General features: G+C 40.4%; 1 protein-coding gene across 1 annotated transcript in view; it reads right to left on the bottom strand.

Annotated features, from left to right (window-relative positions):
• Positions 1 to 4,115: 4,115 nt before the first annotated feature.
• LOC126990172 (semaphorin-2A-like) overlaps positions 4,116 to 13,231 on the bottom strand; it is a gene marked incomplete at its 5' end in the record, with an annotated part of 55,122 nt that continues 46,006 nt past the window's right edge. Inside the window, 4 exon segments of the mRNA XM_050848724.1 lie at positions 4,116 to 4,130; positions 5,028 to 5,086; positions 5,089 to 5,098; positions 10,133 to 10,304. Of these exon segments, the coding sequence (XP_050704681.1) occupies positions 4,116 to 4,130; positions 5,028 to 5,086; positions 5,089 to 5,098; positions 10,133 to 10,304 (256 nt within the window).

Below are 13,231 nucleotides of genomic sequence, written 5' to 3'. Positions count from 1 at the left end.
TGTAGAAATGTTCTGATATAAATAAAATCATGGCAAATATGCATACATTAAATCTTAGTATTATGGATAAGATATTTATAATCCTTATATAAAGAAGAAGAGTGTATCAAGGCACCTCTCCATCAAGAAATTGACCTCTGTACTGGCCACTCTATACTAATTGCTGTATGAGGCAACTTCAGTTAATGAGCTTTTTTTTTATTACATCTTTTGTTGCCCTTGAGTTTGCTCTGTAACAACAAAAAAGAAAAAAAAAAATTAAGGGCAAGTTGGATTGATGTAGCCAGATTATAAAAGGCAGGGCAGTATGAGCATTACTCCTTTGTTAATACATCTGTCGGAAGTAAATACACACACACACACATGCAGTTATTTTAAAAACTTACAAAAAAGAATTTTTTATTTGTGCAGGAATATTTCACATTACCAAATTCCTAGATCATAGCTTACAAGCAAGTATTTATTACAAACCTCCAAATTTTCATGTAATGAAAACTAAATATTTTGAAATCAAGTAATACTTAATAAAAATAAAAGTTGAGTGATTGAATAACTAAAGTCTAAACCAATGAAAAGGAAAATCTAACAATTTTGAAATAAAGTTAAGCGAAAGTACAGCTGCACAGATGAAAACCTTTACCTTAACATGAATTTAAATTAAAGAAGTACTGCATTAACTTTGCAGTAAAAAAGCAAGTTACCTTAACACATAATGGCAGGGCATCAGGTGGCCTGAAAGCCATTAGATTGCACACGTTCAGTCTGCAGCCAACCATTCACAACCTAAGCAAAACTGTAATGAAATTACTGGTCACCCTTGCTAGAGAGACCAGCAACAATGCCAGTGCAGTTTATATTTGAATCTACCGCATAGCATCCACCAGATGGTATTAGAGCATCTACTTATAACTTATCTTTGACCTGTTTGTAGCCCAGACAGAGGACGTAAGTGCAGACTCCGATAAGAGAAATCAAAGTGATATATTTTGTTGACTCTGAACTTAGATACATTGATCAAGATGGGGAAGTGAAGAAACAGGTCGTAGTACATAAACTTCAGATTAGCGCATCCTAATAAATGAACACCATAATGTACACACCTTTGTAATTCAATAATCACCAGAAGTGTCATTATGGCCTGCTAGCCCAATGACTAATGGAAATAATCCTCGCCCTACAGCATAGCTCTATCTTACACTCCTTTAATCTTAGTCATGATCTGATTTTGTCATGCATCATCTTTTTCTTAATATGGTCCTGTTTGATGACTGTTCTTGGCAACACGTCTTGATCAAGTGCTTCCTCCTCATTAATACTGAGTGGATAAACCAATAATATTCAGCAAAGCCCTCTTTTTTGGCTTCCAGGAGAAAGAATTTTTGAAGCAGGAGAAATTGAAGAAACATACAGAATGTAAAGAAATAAGATTAAAATATGTCCACAACTAAAAATGGAAATTAAAAGATTTTGGAGATTAAGAATAACTGAAAGATTATTGCAGACAGCAAGGTCAATTCTTGAAATTCCTATTGACCTTCTAAGTAAACTTAGAGGATGATGCACAATTCAGCTAAGCGAGGTACCAGTTGAATCCTCTTTGTAAGAACAGTTATGCACTAACACAATCAAATCTTCTACACTTGTTCAGACTTGTTTCAGTAAATACTGATAAAAAAAGTACATTTACAATAAATACTGGATAATGATGATTCAATATAGGGGATGACTTTTTAGGCGGCCTGAAAGAAGAATGTGTCCTGAGAACCACTGCTTTAACTTCCCAATTGTGGCAGCAACGCCAAGTGGACAGCTCATCACTGATTCCTCCATACCTATCAGTCAGTGGGGGATTCTAAGAGGCTAGTTCAATGAAGAAGGCAACACTGCCCACATTTCAGTATATACCTTCTGCTAGAAACCAGTCACTAGCTCAAACAAAACAATGCCATTGAAAGTCCCCTATTATTTGATTACGTTCTTTTTCACAGTGGGTTGAAAATAAGACAGAGAGTGTTGTAACAAAGCTCAAAAGTTACAGTCATGAGGAAGCTGCTGCTGTAGTGTGGCGCTATTCTTGGCAGAAGATGCTGGGGACGGACCACAACCTGCTTATAAGGAGCAATACCATTATCATGAATTCACGTTAGGAGTCTTACAAAGAGTGGCGGCGTATCTGGGACAGGATGAAAAGCGAAAATGTCAGCGTGGATCGGCATGTAGAATGGGACACGTTCTCAGAAGGGCTGGAGCCTAGATACGGCTATCACCACTCATTATAGTAATTCTTTGTACACATACCTTGTCTACTCAAAATATAACTTTCCGGGTAAAGTACTTTGCATGCTCATACTTGAAGTCACAGTTTCTTGAATAATTTCTTTTTAAGGCCAAGTTTGGGAGGGACCTTGGTGTGGATGCTACTACTACTACTACTACTACTACCTACTACTACTACTACTACTACCACTGCTGCTGCTGCCAACTTCTTATTCTTGAGGCTCTAATGCACTCCTTAGTGAAACATTTTTTCAGTAGTTTCCTTTAATAACCAAGTTGGGGATGAGTTTTACATAAATGTTACTTTTCTATTACTGAAACCCACTAGTGCTGCTACTTTGAGGGAGTTTACTCCTCAATCAAGCATATCATCATTTTAAAGAAAGAGGGATAGAAGAATGAAGGGACTGGGTAGTGTGCAAGGATAGGGAGTGTATGGATAAGGAGCAAATGGAACTTTTTCTGCCAGGTCAAGCCACCCCTCTGAGGGAGTTCCAAGGATCTGATGTCAGAGGAGGCAGATGGGAATTCTTCCAGCCTCTGAAGGTGGACTTTTTTTTTTTACAAGTATGCAAGGTAATTTACATCACTAAACGTCAAAGAAAGGTCTCAGGTGATTGTATTCCCTAACTGCTGCAAGAATATAACCTTGAACTAACACACCATTTAGTCAATCACCTCAGGAAGAGCGTCCCTGCATGTATTGTGTATATTACAAGTCCTAAAAATTAGCTGTATAAAGAAGAATTTGTCCACATGTCTATTCTTACTCCAAGCAGTCTAATACTCTAATTCCTCAGTCTTTCCTTTCACTTAACTTCCACACCCTCTTGCCCACAGACATTGATGAAATTCCCATTTATTGTCAGACATCACGTTGGGTACATTATCGCTTTCTTCCTTCCAGTGATCCTGTTCCCACCTTGCCCTCCAGGACTAGCTCGTATGGATATCACGTGGATGGAGTCTTCCTGATACATGTTATAATAATAAGTCTGTTACATTTCTCTAACAATAAGGAAAAAAGGCAGAGAGTAGTTTAGCATATGCTTAACAAAACAGTAGAATATGAAAACAATGAAAGCCAGCATCATGTAACCAGAAACATCAGTCTATCTGTCTACCTGATGGAGCAAGACTGGATGGAGTATTGGAGTCAGAGAATTGGCAGGCAAAAGGGTTGAATGTGAGGAGAGAGTACCAGAACAAGGAGAATTGGAGACTTTTGCAGTGCCCACCCTTTCAGGGAAGTTCCCATGAGGAACATGAAAAATAGAAGATACAGATGAATGGAGTTTACCTATCAATCTACATACCTATATCTATCTATCTATCTAAAGATGAGATGAATACAGACATATAAACAATGAATAGACAGAAATACAGATATAGATAGACAGATAAACAGCACTCTGTGTGATAAAGGCTAATTGAGCATAGTAACAGACTATAGATCCAAGATTAATTCTCCTTTTACTGTCTGACGAGAAAACAAACAACTATACCCCAGCAGAGACAAAAAGCGCCAACCAAAGCATACACAACACAGGAACCTTCTTGCTGTGGAAATGCATCATAATACATCTCTCTCAGGACTTTAATGAAGCCAATCTTTGTTACAGCAGAATATTAGGAGACTAAGACTTGTTTTGAGAGACATGCTCAGCTGTTCATATTTTAAAGTCACTCCTTAGGCGGCTTTACCAATTCATTATGTCCAAGGAATCACTGCTCGCTCAAGCTTTATGAAGTGCAAATCCTGTAATGCCCATAGTCAGTCGATTGTCCAGGAGCAAAGAAAATAATGAGAAACGATTTTTTTCACCTTCAAAACTCTGTCAGGTCTCTGGAAACTGAAAAATTAGTACATTGTTAACTAATAGTGCCCTGATTGTTTAACTGGAGTGTTTGGGTCAGAGTCAAGTTGCCTGCTCTTCTTTCATTTGTTCTGGTCACTTTTTCAACTTCTCAATGCTTGGCTGTTTATTAGTAATTATGCACACACACTGTAAGCTGGCACCTAACAGTACATAGTAGCACCTTTCTGCTAGTTAGCACCCTCATTAACCAACTACAAATTCTCGTCACACTGATCAGTCACCAAGTTCTTGTTACACTGTTGGAAGTCACTGAGCTCAGTGTCTTATAGCTTTCCTCTCTTCCAATGTCTTTTCTACCCACTACCTTAATTAGAATCCTTCTTCAAGTGTAACATATATTGATCTGTTTTTCCAAAGCCACATACTTCTGATGACACATGACAGAATCTTCACTGTCAATACAGGCAAAATCTTGACCACCAATAGGAAAGGGAGCACTTATGCCCCTCCTTCCCCTACTTCATCTATTTGTTGTTTTTGTTGTTGTTGTTTCAGTCGTCTTATCTAAAGTGATCAGGACGAATGGGTTACTCCTTGCATAAATGTCATTGGGATGGCTGTTCTGGTGGCTGATGTTGTTCCTACTGGCACATTGCTGCAAGGAAGGAAACTCACTGTTACTGCTGCACTGCACTCGTCCCATTAGTACTGTATATACCTGTGTGAGCATTTAATTTCTTGAAATGAATGTTTAATTTCTTGAGGTAAGAGTAAAGGTTCTTAAAGTAAGTTATAATTTCTTGATTGATTTATTAAAGGAAAAAATTATAATATTTTACTAAGAACAGTGGCAATTCAATAAGTAACCATGCACAATATATCTAGTCTATACATGAATGCCTGGAGTTTCAGACATATTGAGGTACTCACAGCTTGCTTCCTTTCCCAAGTCTTCATGGCTAACTTGTACTTCTCAAACTCATGACACAGTCGCTATACACCTGAAAGACAAATTGACCTTGAGTTCACATGAACTTCAGTAATAACATAACACATGGCTTTGGCACTGCATGCATTACAGTTTGTAAACATTTGATGTGAATTCACTAAATGCAAATTTTTTATATTGAGAATCAACTTTAATCTGAATTTATCACCATTTCACAAATATCACAGCACTACTGAGAAGAGCACCAAGAGGCAAAGTGTCATTACACTTGCTCTGCTCATTAACAACAAAAACAAAAAGGTGATGAAGCACATTTTTGTATTTTGTGATTTTATTGGAATGATTATACTTCCATGTCAGAGACCCCTCTGTGTGACAAGCAAACTATGGAGGTGATTATCTCTGGAATAGAGCACATCTGCTCACTTTCTATACCCATCATTTGAAAGCCATGGTTCAATCACGATTGTTCTCATGCTGTCAAAAAGAGAGGCAGCTCTAAAAGGTATCTTAGCCTTCAAACTCTTGTTAATTATTTAAGGACAATAGGAGGCACTCCATCAGGTCCATAAGCCTTCTGAGAGTTGAGGCCAGAGAGGGCATATAAAACATAATTTGGAAGAATCTTAATAACAGGCATAAATGAGTCAGAGGGGGGATGAGTAGGAGGAATATGCCCAGAATCGTCCAGGGTGGAGTTTTTACAGAAAGTTTGAGCGAAGAGTTCAGCCTTAGAGACAGATTTGCGCGAAAGCCTCAGTTAGCACAAGCAGCCACCACGACTGAATTTTGAAAATTGCACTGCAAGCTGCCATGATCGCGGCACAAGCGAGAGCCCTACTTTAGCAGGCGATGCCATGTTCATACAGGGCAAGTGCTGTTCACGTTGTGGATGTGGATATGGGCAACTGACCTTGGCGTGTGGCCTTTACACCCAGAAAATTTGGATTTGCGGTTGTCCAAGCTGCGGCAATGCGGTGGGAAGAAAAGGGCACAGTGTGACACCAGGTTACGGTGAACCGACAACTTGCTCCTGGATGGCGCGCGGGCATTGCCAGTAGCCACAACGGTTAGAAGAAAATGGCCAGTGTGATACTGCCTTAAGGCAGCGAGGCCGCTGACCGGGTGAGCACCGGCGATAATCATCAGACTCAGCGAATCCTGGCGTGTTTTCAGAGCTCAGCCAATCGTAGTTTTTTTTATGTGAGTGATTATTTTGGTAATTATCAAACCCAAAAGTCAGACCCGTGTACCAAATAATTAATTTATATTGGTTACTTTATTCAATGCTACGAATTCAGTTAGTGCGATCGCGTTCATCCACCTAATTCTTGCGCTAAATAGGGCTCTACTGTATGTATATATATATATATATATATATATATATATATATATATATATATATATATATATATATATATATATATATATATATATATATATATATATATATATATATAGGTAACTGATTTATGAAGTTTGGTTTATGTGTTTTAAACAAACACGGGTCCAAAATCCAAATAAATCTTTAATTTACGTTTTTTCACTTATCGCGATATTTTATGGAGTAGCCACCAGATGTCTCACACATAACTAGACTCACATGGCCATTATACACAGCTGAGCTCAGTTCTTCCATACGCCACTTGAACAACAATACAGTACCCATGCTGCCACGCTACTCAACACTAGGGGTGGGCAGTACCGATACCAATACCAGTGCTAACAGTACCAGCTTTACAGTACAATGCCGGTACCAGACTGCTCGGTACCAATACCAATACTGGCCAGTCGCTCCCGGCCACACAGCTGAGCTCAGTTCTTCCAGGCTACCACTTGAACAACAATACAGTACCACGCTGCCATACTACTCAACAATAGGGGTTGGCAGGTACCAGTACCGTACTAACAGTACCAGCTATATGGTATGGAACCAGTACCTGACTGCTCAGTACCGGTACCAATACTAGCCAGTCAACTCATGGTGTCCCTCATTTCTTCCTCACACGCGTGCGGCTGAGACTAAGTGCCTGAGTGGATTTCTCGGTGATATGGAGATTCTCTCTATCTCTCTCTACACTAAATGAAGTGAATATTTATTTTTCGATAGAAACCTACCTCTTATTTGATTTACATTGATTTACATTGTTTTTGATTTAGCGACCTCTTCAAGGACACAATACTGTAAATAGAGTTATCTGTATGTATATATATATATATATATATATATATATATATATATATATATATATATATATATATATATATATATATATATATATATATATATATATATATATATATATTGCCACTCACATGAGGATAATTCAAACAGTGTTACTCCTACATGTGTGTGTGTGTGCTAATATCTTTAAAAACTGCAATATTTGTCAGACAGAGATGCCCACTTATATCGAGATCATGCCCTCCTGAAACATGCCCTCCAGTTTGGGAACCACTGCCCTAGACCAAGCAAGAATTAACCCCAAATCTTACAAAATTCTTGCGTTTCTTGCTCAGGCACATCAGATTTTACAGCTACTGTCTTGCTGGCCACACCTCCATAGGCCTATGGATAACCCTGCCAGGTGGGGGTGGGTATAGAGTTCACAAGGTTACTGTTGCACCACAGACCATTTCAAAGCATCACTGTAGGAAGTAAGAACTTCCCGGTATGAAAACATCGTCATCGTTAACATCGTCATCGTTAGAAACAAGAAAGTGAAACGATGCCATTTGTCAATATTGTGTATAGAAAAAGGACGTTTCAAGAAACTCCGTCGCATGCAATGACGCTAATTAGATACTGAAATACTCCTAATGAACTGTAGATCCCGTAATTGTGACTGAATTAACACATGTCCTTGATGAGTGACAAAATGAGAAATAGTGTTGGTTTATCCAATCACTTGGACAAGATAGAGTGCTCTGGCAAATTACAGGAGGGAGGTGAAAAACAGTCTCAAGAATGGGGGGTCGTTCAAGAAGGCCATATATCACCAAGTGACGCCTTAGGGTTGCAAACTTGCCACCCTTCCTCAAAATACAGAATGCCACTTGTTCTGTATTTGCTTGTCTGAATGATTAAGCAGATAAAATTCAGTATTTTAAAACTGTAGTGAGCGTATTTTTCAGTGAACCATAAAACCAGTCCATAAAATTATGTTTGTCAAGGGTCGTCCTGAAATACGTGTAAAATACGCATCGCAATGTCTCTTCCCCCCTTCCTCCTGCCTTCACCAGCAGCGGGCAGCAGCTGTCAGTCATGGCAAGCTAGGGAGACTTAATGGTTGCCATCAGTTCCTTAAAATATGGGTTCGTTCTGTATTGGAGAATGGGATGTTGCGTTCCTGAGACTCTATTCCCATTGTTTTCTGCTTTGAGCACTCTCGTCTTGCAGTGAACAAAGGGAACCCACGCTCACATTTTTGACTTGTACGAAGAGACATGGCAGTCTTCATTGAAAGACCAACTTGGTCAGCTAGGCTGACATAAGATAGTCGGTCTATCGGCATCCTCTCCTCCCCTTCATGAACTGTCACCCAGCAAGGGCTTGTGGTCTCTCCTCAAAGGGCGCTTGACCATGATGGCCTACATATAGCCTGTGTGTCATAGGCCCCTGCCGACGCCCCGAGGTCTCCCCAGGCCCACCAGCCCGCCCATCCTGCTGTTGAAGTCTGGTCAGGTGCAGTGCAGTGGAGGACTTGTCACTCAGGTGGGGGCAATGTGCAGGGTGCTCACCACCGAGGCTGTGCAGTCTGTTCCCAGGCACAGCAGCGAGTCTTCACATCTGTCTCGCCACCTGTGTTGGATTAGCACTCCACCGCTAAGCCCCTTTCTGAGTGACCGTTGATACCACCTCTACCTGCTCTCTGGCCACCTGGTACTACCTGACCCAGCATTGTGACCTGGGGATGACCTTGGATTAACACCTACTCGCCTTCCAGAGGAGGATTACCTTCCCGCCTCATCGCTCTACCACACCGCACTCCTCCACCTCTTCACCCCTCAAGCATCATCACTACTTTCCCTCCATTAATGTAAATCACCAGCCCCCCACACCCCTTTCATATTGTATTTTTCTTTATGATTGCACTATATATTAATATGTACATTTTCAGCTTAACGGCTGCAATTTCCAGAATAAACCAATTATTATTATTATTATCACCCTGGGGGGTGAAAAAAAAAAAAAAAAAAAAAAAAACCAGGATGCTTGTATACCAAGTCATCGCTTGTAAATCAAAGCATTTTTTGTAGGATTTTTTTTGCTCGTAAATCAAAACACTCGTAAACTTAGGCACTCGTAAACTGAGGTTTGACTACTAAATTCTGCACCCACGCTGAGACTCGTGAGATTCACCCAGTTCACAGCCTGTTTATTTGTTTCATATCTTTATTACCTGATTTAACTGAAAGAAGCATCTACTAATAGTAGATAATTTGCATTGTAATATATGTTTAACCCCTTCACTCCGGCGACGCCGACATCTGATGGCGTCACTGTATGGAAAGGGATAGTCCTCTTCTAAACCTCTTAATCCTCTTCTAAACCTCTTAATAAGAAATGGAAGAGGATTAAGAGGAATTTAGAGGAGGATTGAGAGGTTTAGAAGAGGATTAATCCTCTTCCATTTCCTCTTGACCCTTTCCATACTGTGGCACCAACGTCTGCGTCACGGATGGAAAGGGTTAAGCCCCTTGAGTCAAAGAAGAAAATGGCAGATGCTTCGTGACTGCCACCAAAAGTGCATCCTTTGTTGACATGTAATGCAAGTTTTCAAATAACTTGTTGTTATTAATCTCTTTGATATGATGCCTAAATGTGCTATACAAAGTGCGGAAAATGTCTGGGGCAGGTACTGAATATTGGTGACTGCTGAACCAAGTGTGGTAAACATCTAGGAATGGTTTGTTTTGAACATTTTTAGGTCCCCTTCTATTAATCTGGAAAATATGCTGACCCAGAGGGCCCATGACCCCTGCATTCCCACAGCACCTCTCTTACCTGACATCCACATCATCCAAGCTCATTCACTCGTCTATACTCTTGGGGAGATTGCAAACCCTTCCCCCCTTTCCGTACCTTCTGAAAGTCATTGGTTCTTGCTGGGGCTGAGCAGCGGTGGGCATCCACAGTGATGTTATACGAACACACAATGTCTCCACCCATCTTGCAGTCGTATCTGCCAGCATCGGCCTCATTCACATTCATGACAACCAGGCCATGTTCTGAAGTCTCTATGTACTTGTCAGGCCTGAAAAAGAATTCTTTGCTTTTTACCACACAAATTGGATGGTTAATGTAATGTCTCTACAGTTTCCTTCAGACCTAGGGGAGAGAATTTTCTATTTCAAATCTCCCTAAACTACATGAATATGAACACCGTAGGGGGGTTCGATGTGAGCCGTGTGGTCCAGCCCGTTATTCAACTTATTTTTGCATGGTCCTGTATTTCTTACTTTTCCTTTCTCTCCTTCCCACTCCTTTTCCAATCCCTTCTGCATCCTAACACAACATTCTTTGTCTACCTATAACAACCCACTGTTTAAAATCTGACTCAAGGATTTAGAGAATTACCACAGAAATAGATTAAAGATGTTTACTTTAAATTTCTTGGAAAGATGTAGACAATATGAGATATTTCAATAGTTTAAGGGGGTTATTAGGGGAAATTGAAAAAAAATAAATACCTGGAAAAAGTTGTTAGGAAACATAGCAATGGGTACAAATTGAATATCCATCTAGTTATCCTCACCTGCATTATCTGTAACTCTACATCATCTACATGAAGAATCAGATCTGTAAATTTATCACACAAATTTATTCACATTGAGACTATAATGTACAAAACTATAGAATATCAACATATTGTATGAGTCATGTGGGGAATTCATTCAGATGGGGAACGGTGTACAGTGTGGAGCAGGAGGAGAGCCGGTGTCCGTTAACTCACACGATGCACCTTTGTACTCTTGGACTATGGCTGGCACATACTACCCTACCTACATAAAGTCTTACCTTGCTCTCTGGCACACTCTTTGAGGCACTATGATGCATGAGCAAGACAGCCATGAGTATTAGCATGCCAACAATGAAACTTTGAAGGAGCTGAAGAAAGAAGCTTTAGCTGCTGACTGATGCTACAAAACAAATGTATTACTTCACTGTAGCTTAATCTCTGACTATCAATCACCTCTAGACATTAAATATAACTGCTGCTCATAAGACATACTTGGCCAGAATAGCTAGTTAAGAGTAAAGACGACTCAAAAAGGACACTTATTCTACAAAGACAAGCAGGGATCATGTGGGAGACATATCTGTGGCCTCAGCTTATATGAGGCTTGCTAGAATAGATAGCAGCTGCAGCCCCACACCATCCTTGCCACAGCCAGCACACCACTCAAACCAATGAGTTGATTACTATGATAGTCTCCTTAACTCAGATGATACACTGGGACCTCTTAAAACTTCTTGACAGGCAATGTATAAACAGGTAGTCCTCGAGTTACAATGGGGTTTGGAACCGAAAAGCTGGTCATAAGTAAAAATTTGCATTAAAAACAACAAAATATTTCTCAAATGACCCACAGAGGATAGAGTGGAGCTCCTGTGCCCCCAACTCTCCCCCCTAACCCACCTTTTCTCCTGAGGTCACCTTGCCCCAGCTCTGCATTTGGTTGACACTTTAGCACACAACATTGTGCAATATTACAAAACTGAGCTACGAAGTTTTGTCAGGCTGGTAGCATTAGCCAAATGCCCCACCGAGTTGTTGTGGTGGGGGTTGTATTGGCATGTGTCAGTGTAAGTAAGCAAACACTTTGTAGTTATACGAGAGGCCAGTGAATGTTTCATTCAGCTATGATTGCTGTTTCTAGTAAACAGTCGCCTATATAAGTTGGTGCAGGAATACTGTGAAGAGGCTGTTGTTGTGGGACACCATTTTGCTAACAAACTGGTGTCTGCTAGATCCAGCAATAAGCTTGTATAGCAGGCTGTAGTCCTATAAACTGGTTGAGTAGTGATTACTGACTGCAGTGTGAGTTCCAAAGGCAACTGAGGGGGAAGCATGAGTGGGTTGACTCAGCCCAATCATGCTTCCCTCCTCCTGCATTACCCATCCTGGCTAGGCAACGAGTGAGGATGGCAGCAGGGTGGGGGAGGTGGGGGGAGGCATGGGAGCGCTGTGTAAATAAACTGCTGCTGCTCTGTCTGTGGCGGGGCATTTGAAATGTCAACTCATTGCTTAACCAAATATTACTAATGTTATTAGCCAGGTCATTATTAGTGTGAGTGGGTGTATGTTAAATGTCATAACTCAAGTACTACCTGTATGAGTATAAGAACAATGATTATTTCAGTGTTCAGAAAAGAGAGCAGCCTGGCTGCCTTGAGAATGTTTTTTGATTAGCACAACAGTGTGGCGAAGGGCTGGCTGCCCCTGACAATGGGCTATCACACTCAGTGATGGGAGAAAGAAGGTACTGAGTCAAATTGACAGCAGAAGCTTATTAAGTATGTACTCTATCCCATTGGGCTTTGAGCCTGTGGTGAGTCAGAACCCATTACCCTGGGGACAGGGCAAATGCAACCTTCCCCAGGTTTCCCCAAGTATCCATTTACTGACAAGGCCAAATGGGAGGATGGACAGCTAAGGTGGCTGCATGCTGTATGCTCAGCTGAGATTTGAATCCATGCCTGTGTATTTGTGGCTAGGCATGTTAACCACTGCACAACAAAGCCATGGATTAAGTATGGGAACTCATTAAATTTAAATGTTATCAGAAACTACAAATCTTTAAAAAAAAAATATCATATACAAGATAAATGAGACCCATTAATTTAAAAGATCAAAAGAACTGTTAAACAAATGCCTCCTTGATCTTGGTCCTTCAATGTAAACAGCTGTTTCTTGCAGTTTTGACAGCAGTGGCAGGATCATCTATCAACTGGTGGGATGGTTCTTTCTACATTTGATCACTTCCCCCAAGTGTGCAGGGTTACATTGGTCTCCAGCCCCGGGATACAAAGAGCTAATGTGACCTTTGCTTAACATAGTTACAGCGTCAGAAGTTCACAAGGTTCAATCTGACTGTAAAAAGCAATTGAGGTCAGTGTGGATTATTATTTAAAGTACAAATGGGAAGGTTGCTCGTAAAAATTTCTTCCATGTTATCT

This window comes from Eriocheir sinensis, unplaced genomic scaffold (genome assembly GCF_024679095.1).
Source record: "Eriocheir sinensis breed Jianghai 21 unplaced genomic scaffold, ASM2467909v1 Scaffold147, whole genome shotgun sequence".
NCBI lineage: Eukaryota > Metazoa > Arthropoda > Malacostraca > Decapoda > Varunidae > Eriocheir > Eriocheir sinensis.
This window is presented reverse-complemented; position numbering and strand designations above follow the sequence as displayed.